The 17,907-nt window shown below is 34.4% G+C and overlaps 1 protein-coding gene across 1 annotated transcript in view; it reads left to right on the top strand.

The window, feature by feature from the left end:
• The window catches only part of HMCN1_1 (Hemicentin-1), a 62,683-nt gene extending 46,880 nt beyond the window's left edge, over positions 1-15,803 (top strand). Inside the window, exons 14-19 of the mRNA XM_051217752.1 lie at positions 4,194-4,418; positions 5,578-5,673; positions 8,599-9,081; positions 10,367-10,522; positions 12,607-12,856; positions 14,512-15,803. Of these exons, the coding sequence (XP_051064176.1) occupies positions 4,194-4,418; positions 5,578-5,673; positions 8,599-9,081; positions 10,367-10,522; positions 12,607-12,856; positions 14,512-14,917 (1,616 nt within the window). The 3' untranslated portion in view covers positions 14,918-15,803. The remainder of the gene's footprint in view (positions 1-4,193; positions 4,419-5,577; positions 5,674-8,598; positions 9,082-10,366; positions 10,523-12,606; positions 12,857-14,511) is intronic.
• Positions 15,804-17,907: the final 2,104 nt, after the last annotated feature.

The following is a 17,907-nucleotide window of genomic DNA, read 5'->3' as shown; positions in this document are numbered from 1 at the left end:
TAAGTGAACTAACTATCTTTCAATAATTATTGTGATAAGGCTTCTATTTAGTGAGTGTGTCTCTTCTTCACTTCACTTACGCCTGTTACTCCTAATGGAGCATAGACCGCTGACCAGCATTCTCCAACCCACTCTGTCCTGGGCCTTCCTATCTGGTTCCATCCAATTCTTGTTCATTTTTCTCATTTCTATGTCCATCTCCTGGCGTAATGTGTTCTTTGATCTTCTTATTTTCCTTTGGCATTGAGGATTCCATGTGAGGGCTTGTCTTGTGATGCAGTTGGGTGCTTCCCTCAATGTGTGTCCTATCCACTTCCAGCGCTTCTTCCTGATTTCTTCCTCCACTGCGATCCCACATAAGGTTGTTACTAATAGTGTGTATGAATAAAAGAAAATGTAAATGTGATATTCTTCGAATATGTTAAATATTGTGTTTGAGTTCAATTGATTCACAAAATTTTATCATCGTTTACTACTATCTTCTGTGAGTTGTGATCTCATAATAGACCTGATTGAATTCCACTGGTCACCGTTTCTCATTAGAACTCTAGGAAATACATCTTGAAGCAAGTTATTAGTCAACACATGATGATTTTTATCAGAAGATAGATTTTGTGGAGATTGCAGTCATTTAATAGTTGAATTCATAAGTTGATTAAAGCTAGAACAACATGTAAAACTTGCAAGCAATGGACGTCTCAATAGTGTACAACCACGGTAGTGAAATTTCGTGGTTTGGTTGAAGTTAGACATTAACACTGTTGTAGCCAGCTAAGTGGTATACAGGTGAATTGTTCGTGCGTGAGACCGAACGTCCTGGTTTCAAATGTGGCATGTTGGATCGTGGATGCACACTGCTGATGAGTGCCATACTAGGACGAAACGGTTTCCAAGTTTTCCATCGTGGTCTAGCATTAATTGACTTATGAATTCAACTATTATAATTATTTTTAATTTCTCATTTGAATATTGATTCAAACTAGTGGTAATATAAGATACATTCGGTTTCAATTCTCATTTATTTTTAAGGGAACTCTGTCTTGATATCCTGAATCTTATCAGTTTGTAATATGTTTCTAGAAAGATCATTTATAAGTTTATTCCTATCAAGTATAATTGGCTTCTTTTATTATGAATATGAAACTAAATAACTCATTATAATAAAATAACACAATAAAACATTAGGAAAGGCAATAAACAATATTGATTTTCGACAGTCTACGTAGCACCAATATAAGTTTGTTGCCAAGTAAGATATTACGAATAAATGAATGCGTTATCAAGTTTTGTATTTCTTATGGATGCTGAGGAATAATGTGCTAATCATTATCACGTTAAGTCTAATGATGTCCAGGTCCACCCGTTACAACAGTATTCACTCATGTTGTTAGAAATATGAGATATAGTTAAGTAAAAGAATTGGGTTCCAGATATGAATTGACGGATAACATCACGCGGAAGATTTTGTCAACATTTGATATTGGTCAGAGAAATATATTGTATTATGCTGTTAGTTGAAGGATATAGATATCTTCGGTATATTTATCGAACGGTTTTAGGGTTCATTTGTTCTTTATTTGGTATTAATTACTTCGTAGCTTTGGAAATAATAACGTCATAAAAAATTCTCCATGCCCTTGGATTTCTCATGTTTGGACAAAATCCTGCCCTACTATAAGATATACAAATTTTAAGGAAAGGAAAGTCGACTAGCGCTACTTCATAAGTACATGGAAAGTTCTAAGAATCTGGGAGACCAGATGAACTCGTCAAATAGTTGCAGAAATGACGAGATAACATGATAATATGCGATATTGGTGGAACCCAATAGACAAGAGCTTGGCAGAAAAGGTTACATTCGAAGTTTATGTTGTACTCTGGTCATGAAGAAGGAAATGTATCAAACACACAGGCAGCTGCACTAATGCTGTCCAAAGATGTACCAAAAGCACCTATAGGATGTAATCTAATGAATCCAGAATCATCAAAGCACTCTTCAAAACAAAAAGGGAAAGGATTACAATAAATGTAATTGAGTGGTATGCATCCACCAATGATATCAAAGATAATGATAAATATCAGATGTATGTGAGGCTCTAATCGATCATAGCGAAGTGCTCAGAAAAAGACCTGAATATCATGATGGGAGATCTGAACGCCAACGTCGAAATGGACGACACCATATATGAATATATCATAGGACGAAATCAAACTTCAAATACTAAAATAAAGGATTATGTATTCAAATCTTATCGGTTTCTACGTTCGACTTGTTGTTCAGATATTTATAACGTAACTTGTTTCTTTTTTTTATGCAAATATTACAAAACTTGCATTCATATTTGGAAAATTAGAAATTAAATGACTGATTTCTACATGACTGATGATATTATCTCTAAAAATGAAAACAGGCAAGACTATAATTTATGAACGAACCAATCAGGTTTAGAATAGCAGATCTTGGATTTTGGCGCTAAATACAGTTTTGGCATTATAGCTGATTTCAACTCGTCATGAAAATATTAAATCTTATTTCCAACCCTAACGTTCAACGGTGAATCCTAATCTTAATTCTTTACACTAATCTATAACTCTCACTTATCCAAAGTAAATAGGTGGACATTCTAAGGTCATTTTAGCGCTGCCTAAAGGTTGTCCATAAATTATAAACTCACTATGAGAACATTGTTTTTGTTCATTCGACTTGTACCCTAATATGTCATCCAAAGCTTGATATTCCTTGATGACGTAACCATATATATATGGAACCCTTATCAGTGTTCATCGATTAACCCGTAATTAGGAGTCGAACCCAGGACCTTCAGTTTTATGCGAGAAGACTTAAATTCTAGACCACTGAACCGATATCCGATGGTGGTAATGTCTAAATTCATTCAGTTCACGAGATTCCACCACTATCTTCCATTGCCTTCAGTGTATAACAAATTCACATCCGACACGGTTTACACTGCACTGATCACGGCTTCTCGTTAGAATTCCGAGAATTACCTCTCACACATATTCACGAGCGAGCACATGATAATTATCAGTATAGGATTGTGAAAATCGTTTATTTTTAAGTGAGATCATCAACCGACCAATGTTAGATGTCTGTCCAGTGATTTCAAGTATTTCATGCTGCTCTAACATTAATTAGTTCATAATCTCATGTTGAAACTCAACAATCTTTACAACAATTTTATACTGATCTTTAGAAGTTTTAAGATAAGTACGGTTTTATACATATGAATTTAAGGACTTTTGAAAAGACAGTCTGTATATGTAATCATGAATTCAATCTTAGATGAATGAGATGATTATAGAGAATTACTTCATATTTCTAGAAGTGATTTTTATGAAGATAATCTCCACTTAAACTGGATTAAAACAATCTATACTGTGCTTCAATTTGATCTAGTTTTTTTGTCCTCAAATACTACTGTAATCAATGTACATATTTATTAAAGTCTTATAATAAGAGTAGTCGTTTTCAGAATACACTCAATTGAACCAATCAGGTAAAAATGATTTGTATGAGAAGGAGTTTATGTGGACACTATGGTAATTTTAATGGTTGAGATCATGAGTCAATTAAAGTTAGACCACCGTAGATAACCTGAAAGCACTGGACAGCCGTTTTGTCCTAGTATGAGAGTCCTCAGTAATGCAAATCCACGATCCCACCTCGTGAGACTTGAACCATGGACCCACTGAGCCAACCGTCATCAAACGGTGTTAATGTCTAACTTTAAATTATCCACTAAATTGGGCGACACATCCACCGTTGTCATCAATGAGTTATTATTCCACGACAGACCAGATTGAACTCCATTGGTCACTACTTCTCACTAGAACTGCAGGAAATAATTCTTGGAGACCGTCATTAGTGTTCATATGCTGATTAATATCAGAAGAGGTTTTTGTGGATATTATAATAATTTTAATAGTTGAGATCATGAATCAGTTGAAGCCAGACTACCATTGAAAACCTGGAATCGCTGAACGGCCGTTTCGTCCTATTATGGGACTCCTCAACAGTTCGCATTCACGATTCCGCCTCGTGAGATTCGAACCCAGAACCTATCATAATAAATGAATATAAATATATTTGTTACTAGTCCATTACCTAATAACATCCTGTTTAAATCAGATACAATCATTCTTTTTTCTTTATTATATAAACTACAATATAGGTACACCTGAAACTCCAAAAAATATTGAAGTAAAAGAAATTACATGGGATAAATTAACACTTAGTTGGATTCCTGGATTTGATGGTGGTTATGAACAAACTATTGTTATACAATTTTTAAAAGTTTTACATAAAGATCAATTAACTACAGTAAATAATCTTCCAAAATCAGTGTTCATCAATCATGTACCAAGATTACCAATATATCAACAATGTCAAATATCAGGTAAGTCATTTATGGATATATTCTATTTTATTGTTGAATCAGTTTTCCTACACGGGACATCGTTTATTTCACCAGTCTATCACCTAGAAACGTTCTGTTTAAACCAGATACAAAATATCTGAGACAGTAACTGAATTCAATTTCAATGAATGATCTTTACATCAGTAATGAATATCTTCATTCATTTATTAGATCATCAATAATAAATCACTCCCCCTCACCGCAATATTGTAATTTCGCACAGTTACTAATTCAATGCAGTTATCTACTTTTATTAATCTACCTCTAGAAAAATGAGAACAAACAGAATCCAAAGGTGTAGTGTATTGAATATCCAGTAACTTAGTTCAGTAATCACATTGATAATTGATGAATAGAACTCGATCAACATTATAGACGAGACTGTATTATATTGCTTACTTATTAATCAACGTAAGCACCTTAGTAACATGGAGAAAAATTTCCAACAGGAATAGGTAAGAGGTCACTTGTCTCAGTATGACACTAAGTGACACTAGTTTTATTTAGTTGGAGAGTATGGTTCTCTTCAAAATTACAGATGCATATTAATGACAATTTAGAGATAGTGAGGAAGATTGATAACTCAAGTGGATGATTTTGTTTTGTTCTCTGAGCTGTATGGTTTAGTTGTGGAGATTTGATTGTACTTCTGAAAGACATCATCAGTACAAGCTTCAGATAGAAATGAAGTGTTCAAATTCCCCCACATATGGCTCACAACTTGTCCTGTAGATCACGATGTTGATTAATTCTTGTTAACTTTAAACCTGTCATTGTTTACCTTTTTGTTTTGGTTGTATCTCCCATTAGTTTGATTTTTCCAACTCTTTAAGATGAACTAAACATTATGCACTGTTTTTCTCCTTTACTTTATTGTCGACCTTTTGATGAATACTCGTAATCCTTCAAATGAGTTCTAAAAGTATCTTCTATCGCATGACTTCGGATTCTGTCATATCAGTGATATTCCCCCCCCCTAGATACATGTGAATCTACACTTTGAATACAATAAACGGAACCGACACGACTATTTTACCAAGTTACTTGTTTATTATATGAAGAAGTACTTTGTTGAAATATCATTTGCATCAAACTTACAATCTAATTTGTTTTTGTTTGTTTTTTCATTATTTATCAGGTTTAACACCAAATACCATTTACACATTTGTAATTTATGGAAAAAATTATTTGGGACATGGTAAACGATCTAAAGAATATACAATTACTACTAAAGGTGAAATATTCAATTGTGTTATTGAATTATTCAACTTTTGATTATAGATAGGCCAGTTGACAGAGTTTTCAATCTGTTTATGCTGTAGTTGCAGATTTTCTTAATTCCTTCATTGAATTGACTTGGTTAAACTACAATGAAAATAAAGAAGCGACTGTTTTGTCTCAGTTTGAGACTCGTCAGTCATCCCTATGGTTTATAGAATTGAAAAGAAATATTTTCGTCAACTCAATTTACATTTTACTACAGTTGTGGTAAATCGATCGGCTGTATTTGTATCTTAAGTATGCTCAACCACACCATACCTCTACCCTCTATATCGGCTAGTGTAGGAATGGGCTGGAAGACATCATAAACTACACAGACTAAAAAGCGACATCGGTATAAAAACACTGACTATTGTAGTGATCCATGTTGAGGAAGTCAAATGATATTGTTGAGGTAAAGGAAATATTTATAATTAATACTTGTAGACGTTGGATGACATGATTCATAATTAATCTCTATGGGCGAAACACATCTGGAGTTTCAGAATCATTCCATAATTTCTATTTTGCTTCTGTTAGAATAATTTCTATGACTGACCATCTAATTACTGTAACAGATAACACTTTGTTTTCAGTACTGAATATTTATTTGTTTGGGTACATAAATATTGTTACATAGGGGCACCGAAAATACATATGCGCAACACAAGTCAATTGGCTTGTGTGTGAGCTGTGTTACTGCCCATGTGCCCAGACCGAAATAGGTGGTTTCCTTAGGGGGACACACCCGGAGCCTTCAACCTAAAGGTTTAATCCACAAGGTTGTGGAGCAATGTAAGGAGATGCAGTACCATGGCAGGTGGTGACCAACAATTAGTTCATACGCCATTTGTTCCCTCAAGATGCTGGATCCTATGTGTACCATTGGTTTGGAATAAAAGATTTCCAGTTCGTTGAGATGGACACTTCGTGTCCACTAACTTGGACATTCGTTTTTCATCCTTTCTATTTTGTAAATAAAACCCGCTTTTACAAAAAGTCAGTGAGTAGGACTTCTCTGTCAGTGTTCGAATACACGTGATCATATAATATAATAACTTGAATCAACATTAATATCTAACAGGTATATCAGTGCTTATGAATTACAAATTCACCTACTATTCATAAATACTAATTTCAGTCAAATATTTAACTAAGTACTTTATCATTATTCATTATTAACTACATTATACGTCAATGTAAATGTGTGAATGTGTGTGTTACTGTGCAATTTTGTAGTTTGTTTTTTAAAACCGGGAAAAATTTAATTTTCGAAACACCCAAGAAGTAAAGTTACATAATTCATAAACCTATTTATCAGTGTCATATTAATGAGTATGATTACAAACAAAAAAATTTTTTATTTTTCCATTTTGTTTTATAAGGATTTAAGTGAAAGATTTACTTGAGATCATGAACCGATTAATGTTAGACCAGGATTGAAAACCTGAAAGCACTGGACGGCCGTTTCGTCCTATTGTGGGACCCATTATTAGTGCATATCCACGGTCCCGCTCGCGGGATTCCAACCAAAGGCCTTCAGCCGCGCAACTTCATGGAATGGCTGAGGTTATACATTAACACCACTGGATGCCGGCTCAGTGGTCCAGCAGTTTAGGCGTTTGCGTACGAGACTGAAAGCCCTGGGTTCGGATCCCGCTGGCGGGATTATGGATGCGCACTGCTGAGGAATCCCACAATAGGACGAAGCAGTCATCTAGTGCTTCCAGGTTCTCAATTGTGGTCTAACATCAATCGGTTCGTGATCTCAATCAAAAACTGAACAATCTCCACAACCCCTAAACTTAAAAATTTACATTTGACAGTAGATTTACTTATTGAGTTTAAATTAATCTTTAATAAGTTGTTTTTGTGATTTTTCATGTTGTCAACTAATCTTATATTCATTTCAGTCTCCTCGAGACCAAATACTCATTCAACTATGGACTTCAAATCAATTCAGACTTCAATAAACAATATACATGTCATCGTAATTCTTATAGGAGTAGTAATAGTTGTTGTTGTGGCAGACCATTTAAAATTATTTCAATTCGGATCATTTTTTGAAAAGAAACAATTAGAATTAAACATTCAGAGAGGGGTTTTGTGGAAGCATCAGAAAACTGTTTCGTCCTAGTATGAGACTCCACAGCAGTGCGCATTCACGAATCCAGATCCATTGTGAAATAGTAATTCACTGAAGATAAAGGTGGACAATGGCGCAACTTCTTTGATTGGTTGAAGTTAGACAATTACATAGACATACAGGTAGGATCGTGGATGAAAACTGCCACGGAAGAGTCCTATACAAAAACGAAACGGCCGTCCAGTGCTTCAAAGTTTTCCATGATGATCTAGTTTCAATTGGCTCGTGATCTCAGCTATTAAAATGACTATAATATCCACAAAAACCTCTTCTGATATTAATCAGCATATGATCACTAGTGACGGTCTCCAAGATCTATTTCCTGGAGTTTTACTGAGAAGTACTGACCAGTGGTGTTCAACCGGGCCTGTTGTGGGATAGTAACTGACTGATGACAATGGTGGATGTGTCGCTGAATTTTGTGGATAAGTTGAAGTTGGACATTAACACCGCTGGATGCCAGTCCGTGGTCTAATGATTAATCGCTAGCGCGCGAGACCGATGGTCCCAGGGTTCGAATCTCACGAATTGGTTTCGTAGATGTGCACTTCTGAGGAGTATCACACTAGGACGAAACGTTTGTCATGTTGACCTAGGTTTTCCATGGTGGTCTAGCTTTAATTAACATCATGAATTCAACGAATAAATCTCCACAAACCCCCCTTTCTGATCATATGAATATCTTTACAGTTTAAGTATTGTATTGTATGATATCATTTTAATGATCATTATTATTACATTGATTTTATTTAGAACTTATCTTCCCAAAATTGAATATAAATTACAATCAAATTAATTTCATTCAATTAAACTTTTCACATAGAAATGATTCACAATTATTTTGTATCAAAACTGACTACTTACAAATTAATCATAGAAATTGGTCAACATTCATAGATACATGTCAATCATCAATGGATCATAACAGATTCATAATATCAAAGAATAAAGAAATTTCAATGGATTACATTGAAATAGATCCATTCATCATCATCAATAATAATAATAATAATGGAGGTCATATTGATTCTAAACTGCAGTTACGTCATCCTGTAAAAACAAATCCAACTCTAATACAACATAATCTTGATGATGATGTTGACGATGAGGATGATGATAATAGTAAAATAGAATATGCACAAGCAAATTCAGATGATCCAAATCCATTGAAAGTAATGAAAAAATCAAAAAAATATAATTATAAACAATCATTGATATTACATAATTTAACCCAAAGTAAGTTTTCATTATCTGTTAACCTTAATTGTTATATTAAATTGATGTAGTTTGTTGTAATTTCTGTAAGAATTGTACGATATCATTATTAAGAACGTCGTAGTAAACGAGAAGACCAATGGAGATAAAATTACAGGACATATTAGTCAAATGTGAGAACCACACATAGTAAATAAAGATGAATAGTGGCTAGTAGTGGAATACAGAATGCGGGTTTCGTCCTATTTAGGATTCAATAGCTGAATGTAAATACGTCATAAAGTTGATGTTCACTCTAGGACGCGATGGTGTTTGAAGTGAGTTCAAGTTCCGAAGAGAACATTAACTCTGGAATGGAGGTACTTCCAGATGATGAGTCCCAAATAGAACGAAACGCACATCCTGGATTCCACTATCCATCTTTGCTTAAAAAGCTTGTGACTTTAGGCAGTATCGAGGCAATCCGTACAGGATACACATAAGTCAGCAAGAGACTGATCAATTTCATTCCTCCAAAACAATGGGATGATTCAAGTAAAACAACACCAAGTGAATTCATACAGTAAACCCTTTATTTACAAAATGTCAGTTAGTCGTCTGAAATTTGACAACACCTTCGTTTCCACACTAATCACTCTCTGTTTTTGTTCTCTTTTCTTCGATCTGCTTAACTTTCTGTCTGCAGATATTTCACTTTCGACAAATGATACGTACTACTTATATCTGTTAACATCCGTAGCATTCACCATAGTATATTTAACTATGAAAAGGAATGAGGTACTTAAATTCGAATGTTCAAAAACGTACTTACTAACTAACAATTTAATTACAAAGGGCATGTATCAAAATAAACCGATTCTATAGTGTAAAACGTTCAGTCATTTAATGACATTAACAATAAGCAATGACCAACTGATTATAGAATACTGATGAACCATATAAATTTCTATTCATTTGGTGTTGTTTATTTGTATCTTCCGATTGTTATTCAGGACTGCATTTGATCAGTCTCTTGTTGTCATATGTGCATTCTTTGGGGACTGCCTCGATATTACTACAAGTCACAAGCTTTATCAGTAAAGATGGATAGTGGCTAGTAGTGGTATCCGGTTTGAAGCGCACTTCGTCCTACTTGGGACTCGTCAGCTAGATGTACCTGCATCTCAGAGTTGATGTTCACTCCAGGACTGGAACCCAGTACCGATTGTCTCAAACGCCATCGCGTTATCTACTTAGCTGTATAAATTTCTTCTATATATAAAGTTACATCAACCATTTTTTGATTATTATTTCTTATATTTTCTAGATGACAACTTTTCAAATCAATCAATTCACGGTGGGCATAATAATCAATCATCTCTTGGTGTGAAACTTCAAAAGGACCAACATATTGCTTATCGTATATGGATATGTGTACGAAATCAGACAGATATTTGTCATGAAGAAAAATTATTCTCTGAAAGTATGATTTAGTTTTACTGATTAGCATGATTAATATTGAAAATGTCCTCTTAGGATTAGGTTCAAATCTGTATCTGATGTATGGTTAACTAACATAATTAATAGATTAAAACATCAATACTTTAGACTATTGTGTTTATTCTATAGTCCCTGTTGTAGTCTGTCGATTAAGTTCCAAGATGATCATATGATCTAATTATTCGATATTACTTCGTCATTTCCATAATATTAAGGGTATATATATACTACTGATATAATTTATTATAATTGTTAATTCTTTTCAACAAGAAAAGTAAAGTTCCATAATAATGAAATTAACATATGTGCATCCTGTTCGGACTGCCTGGATATAGCCTTAAGTCACAAGTATTATAAGCAAAGATAGTTAGTGGCTATAAGTCAAAACAAGGACTTACGTTTCGTCTTCTTTGTGACTCACCAGCTGTATGTACCTGCATCTCGAAGTTGATGTTCACTCTGGGACTCGAACACAGTACTGTTCACTTCAAACGCCATTTCATTATCCACTTAGCTACTGAGTCCTGATAGCCACTTGGTTTTGCGATGGTTTGAAGTTTTAAATTCACTTTGTATTGTTTAATTGAATCTTCTCATTGATGTTTAGGACTACAATTGATCACTCTCACATTGACATGTGTGCATTTTGTGCGGACTGCCTCGATATAGTCTTAAGTCACAAGTTTTTTAAATAAAGATGGATAGTGGCTAGCAGTGGAATCAATCTAAGGATCCAAAATGAACTATATCAAATGGATTTAAACTTCACTCTATTTCACAAGTGAATGGCGATCAAGACTCAGTAGCTAAGTAGATAACACTATGACGTCTCAGACGAACTGTATTAGGTTAGAGTTCTGGAGTGAACACCAACTATGAGATACAAGTACATCCATCTGACGTGTTCCAACTATGACGAAACACGCTCATCGGCTTCCACTGCAAGTCACTATTCATCTTTGCCAATATACATTTTTATATGTTTTATTGATAATTACGGAACTATTAAATGAATTTTCATAATAGTACATTTAGATAGTCACTGTATCTACTGAAACATATTTTATGAATAAAAATTAAATTGGTTGAATTCGTCAAAGATGAGTATCATTCAGATTCATTCTGCTTGTTCTGAGAATATTCTGTGAAAAAAATACAACGAATCAAAGAAAAAAGATCTTTGCTAAATCTGCTTCAATTAGACTCAATGATAATGCGGTTTGTGATTAACAATTTGGTGTTTAACAGATTGATGAAGTTAGATACGAAGTGATATTTGAGAAAATTTGTCATGTTATTCCACAATCACTCGGCATAATTTGAACACAATTATCTTTTTGATTGGGCATTTGTATACGTGTTAAATGAAATAAATACGGTACATTCGCCAATTTGGAATAAAGATGGTGTCGATGTTTTTCTAAGCATACAAGTTATTCTGTCACAGGATTAACACTAATTGCCCCCAAATGCCCAAATGCGGCCAAGAATGGGGAGAGTTTGTTCTTACTCACGAAATGATCTCATATTGCCATGTGTATACAGCCACTCCCAGGGAAAATCTACTCACTGACTTCTCGTGAAGACGGTGTTATTTACGAAATTAAGAGGACAAAAAACGAATGTCCGGCTTAGTGGACTCGGATGTTCCACATATGGTAGGTGAAAATCTATGATTCTCAACCAGTGGTGCACATGAGCTACCTGGATCCTGAGGGAGTAAAGGGCTTATGAATCTATTGTTGGTTACTGTCTACCATGAGACTGCATCTCTAGACGTCGCTCTACTGTCTTGTGGATTGGACCTCTAGGTTAAAGGCTTGTCGACGGTCCTCCTTAGAAAACTATCTACTACAGTTTGAGCACCCGGGCAGTATCCCGGCCCTCACATAAATCGAATGACGAAGTATGTGATGCATATGTATATATTCAGTGTTCTAGAAGTAAACTAACATTACTTTGTCTAGTTATTATTTCCTTTCTTCATTCCATATAAACATTCATTGTTTGATATAATTTAGCATCATGCATAGTAAACATCTAATATTTATTACTTTTTCATTGCAGATTCTCTATTTAACTCAAATCTTTCACATTTCAAAAGTAATTTAGGTTGGATGATAATTGTAATTCTTATAGTGTCTGTTATTATTTGTATAATCTTCATGATTCTTTATGTAAAACGTCATCAATCCACAAATATACCAAATATTCCATTAATTCATGATAAAGATAAATTTTCAATACAATCTAATCATGATCTATTTGTAAATATGAATAAATTAAATGGATCTTTACCACAATCCAATCAGACTATGTAAGTATAATATGGAGTTTCTATGATTATTGAAATATAATCATTCATGTAAATAGTATTGTATTAATTTATTCGTTGAATTCATGAATCCATTGAAGCTAGACCACTATTGGGTGACGGTCCAATGATCTAAAAGTTGAGTATTTGCGCATCAGACTGATAGGTTCTGAGTTCGAATCACATGGACGTGGCACTGTTGAAGAGTTTCATACTAGAGCGAAAAGGTCGACCGAAGCTTCCAAATAGTCCATGTTGGTCTAGTTTCAATTGACTTATGAACTCAACTATTAAACTTAGTGTACGCCCATTTCACACTTTTGTACAACACCACAAATGTCAAGTTAAGACGAATCTTATGACCTGTTTCAATTATGTGTTTGGCAATAGAGGATAATGGATGTTTTGTTTACTTTCTAACAACATCCCAATGTAAATACATGGATCTAAATTGTTTGCTTCACTTTGGTTTAAATTTTATTCGAAACAACGTTTCAGTTAACATTAGTTAGTATCTCACAATAGAACATATATGTGAGTGAATAACTCCTCATTGAAATGAGACAACAGTAGGGATCAAAACTAGTGCGATTAAATCTTGCAGTAGATCACAAAGTTAGAATCTGTTGGTTCACGATTTTATTTAATAAACTCAGTTATACTGCAATTATCTGTCTGAAAAGAAAACTTCACTAATTTAATTTACATAACTCTGATTTTGAGCTAAGCTCATTGGTTACAACGATTTTTATTTCTAACTTTAAAACGTTACATAATCCAATTATCATTTGATAACGACAACGAAGACGATGATATTTCACTGGTTGAAATCATGAGTCAATTGAAGCCAGACCACCATGGAAAACCTGGAAGCACTGGACGGCCATTTCGTCTGTTGTGAGATATGAACTCACTGAAGACAATGGTGTACGGTGGCGCAACTTCGTGGATTGGTTGAAGTTAGACATTAACACCGTTGGATGCTGGCTCAGTGGTCTTTAAGCGCCTGGCGCGAGACTGATAGGCCCTGGGTTCGAATCTCGCGGGGGGCGAGATCGTGGATGCGCACTGCTGAGGAGTCCCATACTAGGACGAAACGGCTGTTCAATGCTCCCAGGTTTTCAATGATGTTCTAGCCTCAATTGGCTCATGATTTCAACCAGTGAAATTTCTGAAAATCTCCAGAAAACCCATTCTGATAAGAAGACGATGATAGTTGACGTCATTTCAACATGAATATATTTGACTAGTCACGTATTATTCATCACGAGAGTATATTTAGTGTTCTAAGGAAAATTAGTTTAGTTTTTACATAATATCAATTGAAGTATTCATATGGTTTGTGCTACTGATGTCCACAGATATAAGTAGTATGTCTTATCAGTAGAAAGTGAAATGTCTGATGGCAAAAAATTAAGATCAAAGAAAAAAGAACAAGCACAGACAGTAATTACTGTGGAAGCAAATGAAGTATTTAATGTTCTATAATTTTGTATTCAAATGCATTTGGTTGTCTCACCCCACCCCTCTATGTTCTCGTTCACTACACTTAGTTACTAAGATGTTTCGATAAGCTGGAAATAGACTTTTATAAATGTGAATAATCACTCATGATAAATAGATAAGTCTTTTTCTCTCGTTTATTATTTAACTTACAGATTGAATCATACACTAAATGAAACCAAAATGAAACTTTCCACATCAAGTTTAACAATATCTGAATCAACTCCTTCAACTATTATCCCTATAACCTGTGATATTACAACTCATAATCCTATACCATTATTATCCATGAATTCAAATTTACATAATTCTATTGTAAAATCATCTACCATTGAATTAACACCAGCAATTATTGAATATAGGCCAACAACAATGAATTTATGCCCAAATTCAATAAATCAATTCAATATGTCATCAACATGTTCATTAATTCCCTTAACAACTAATAATTTATATAGTAATGATAGTTTATCATCCATTCCAAAATGTATTGTTGATTCATCATCAATTATTATCATTCCAGCTAAAACAATTAATTTACAATGTACAAATGAAATTTAAATAGTTCATCAGTTCCATCGTTGTTTTTCTGTTTGTTTTTCAACATCTCCTCATCCCCCCTCCCGACTTCTTCCTTCCCCCTCCTCCCTTTGAATAGATTTAATTAGAGATTAATTGATGATAAATGGAAAGTAACATTGGGTTTTTTTTTGTTTCTCAAAACGATCAATATTCTGTATATTATCAGAAGGGGTTTTATGGAGATTTTTAGAAATTTTACTGGTTCAAATCATGAGTCAATTGAAGATAGACCACCGTGGAAAACCTGGAAGTACTGAAGGGCCATTTCATCTTAGTATGGAACTCCTCAGCACTGAGCTTCCAAATTTTCCATGGTGGTTTAACTTCAATTGACTTATGATTTCAACTAGTGAAATCTGTATATTACCGAAAGATTTTTTAACCATAAATGAACTATTTTTTACATTGAATAAATGAAACAATCATTTTGATAAATATTTTTTATTGATATTTTGATTTTGTCTTTTGTTTGTTTATTTTTCCAAAAAAAAAATCAATAAATCAATCAATCAATAAACAATCATTGGAATGATTGAATTCTATTTCATTCAAGTTATGTAATCAATCTATTTATCTCTCCAATATAGAGAAAGATAAAGATTTATGTGTAATGGTGGAATTCTATGTATATCTATAATGTATATAAATGTATCTGTGTATGTGTGTATATGTGTACTTAAACTGTCAATCAAAGAGTTCATTTGCCTTTTAATTTATTTTATCATATTTCAAAGTATTTCCTGTCAATTGGTTATGTTATTGAGAGGTTTTTATCCTTAGAAACATCGTTATATAATTTACCTTTGTGGGACAGGGTAATTTTACATTGGTTTTCAAGAGAACCAGACACCATCCGGACTTTCACATAAAAACCCAAACAATACAGCTCAACCCCGTTTAGCAGGGGAACCAGACACCGTACAGGCTTTAACTCTACAATCTGAACAGTACAGCTCAATCCTGTGGCGCAACCACACAGGTACCAAGCACCCTAGTTGATCATTCGCACCATTCATATACACATTCACATCACATGTATAGTTACTCCGATCAATGATCGCGTGAATCAATTATGCACAGCACGAACAGGCCAAAGTTGACCTATTCCGCTTACACGACAGTCAAACTCGTTAATATTAGCAATGGCGGCATGCCTTACAATGTCCCAATGACAATGGCCCTCGGGAACACTGAAAAGCAACCACCAGTATGAATGAAATCGGTTAACCAGCAAACCAATTTTTGCATGAACAGTCAGCAAAACTTGCCAAAGCAATGCCGAACCATACATAATAACAATGGCAAACCTCCACCTCATATGAGACCTTCAGCTCTATAAAGCCATATAGCTTATACTGCATACAACACATGTATAGGGTAGTAAGCGAAATAGCCCAGCCTGAAGCGTTAGGGCTTGAACAACACTTAAAACCCATTGTCTGCTGTCGGAATACTATGGAAAGACACCACCAAGATCATTTTCATCGCATTGGCGTGATTTTCATTTTTCCGACTTTTCAGACCCTGAGTTAGGGGTAGTATCCGTCCTTGAAAGCATAACCATATGAAATTCACTTGGTATTGTTTACTTGAATTTTCTCATTGATATTTAGGACTACAATTAATCAGTCTCATATTGGCATTTGTGCAGATTGTACAGATTGCCTTGATATTGCAAGGATGTATAATGGCTAGTAGTGGATTCCAGGACGCGCTTCTCGTCCTATTTGGGACTTGTCAACTGAAAAATCCAAGTAAACAATATCAAGTGAATTTAAAATGTCACCCCACTGCACAAGCAAGTGGCTATCAGGATTCAATAGCATAGTGGATAACGCGATGGCGTTTGAAGCAAACAGAACTACGTCTGAATCCTGGAGTAAACATCAACTTTTAGATGCATGTACATCTATCTGAGGAGTATCAAACAGGTCCAAATGCGCATCTTGAATTCCACCGCCAGACACTGTACATCTATGCCGATAATGCATAATGATATTATTTCAAAGATCTAAACAATAACAGTTTATTAGAAATCGAGCCATGGTAGTAAGCGACAGTCATAACAAAAAGTTGTGGATGTGTATATTTACACTCCGGTTGTTGGGTTAACAAAATGCCGCTTGTGGATAACGGCACAATGCACATAACCAAGTCTAAGTAGGCATCTGTGCGCTCTACAATCATCCGTATATATCGTATTACCCGTCAGTATCCTGTGTATCTTGTGCTTTTATTATCTAGATCGCAAGAATAATCATAACTTGCCTTAGTCTCAATCTGGATCGAGCGAAAAAACCCTATTCTAGCAGACTTCTTCCTTCAACATATATTGCATCGAAAGATATTATCATCACGGTAGTCTGCTCAAGGTCTACAAGTCAGTTGGTACCCACAATCACAAATAAAGGAACTTCTTAGTAGTCCCATTTGTTGTAGCCGCTATATTATCACGTTTTCTCTAAAATTCTCCGTGAACTAATCGTGTGTGAGCATGAAGTACTGAAATTGGCTCCGTGAGCTTGAAATCTCTCAAACGTTTCTGACTGGCTAGTTCATAAATTAGAGTCTTGCCACATTGATTATGTTTTACTGTTTGTAATGGAATTTTTCAATCTTTTAATTCTTTACTATTTCATGACCATAGCTTATGATTGACCGATTCAAATGTAAACATTGAGTCAGATATTATTCTATTAAACCATAAAAACCAAAGATAGGAACTTTTATTACAACAGTGAATGTTTACTTAATGTCCATAGACTAACTAAATAAAAATTTTCCTTATCCTTAAACGCTCACCAACAAATCAGAATCAATATGGTTGAAGTCAAGGTGAAACTTCAAAACGCTTTGGTAATTATTCGTAAAACTTAGTTCGATTCATTATGGGCTAAATACTAATGAACAGGTTATATTTATAAAATGAAATCTATAATAAACTAACGTATGATTAACATGACAGTCTT

This window comes from Schistosoma haematobium, chromosome 7 (genome assembly GCF_000699445.3).
Source record: "Schistosoma haematobium chromosome 7, whole genome shotgun sequence".
In the NCBI taxonomy this organism is placed as follows: Eukaryota; Metazoa; Platyhelminthes; class Trematoda; order Strigeidida; family Schistosomatidae; genus Schistosoma; species Schistosoma haematobium.
Note: the sequence above shows the minus strand (reverse complement) of the source record. Positions and strands in the feature narration are given on the sequence as shown.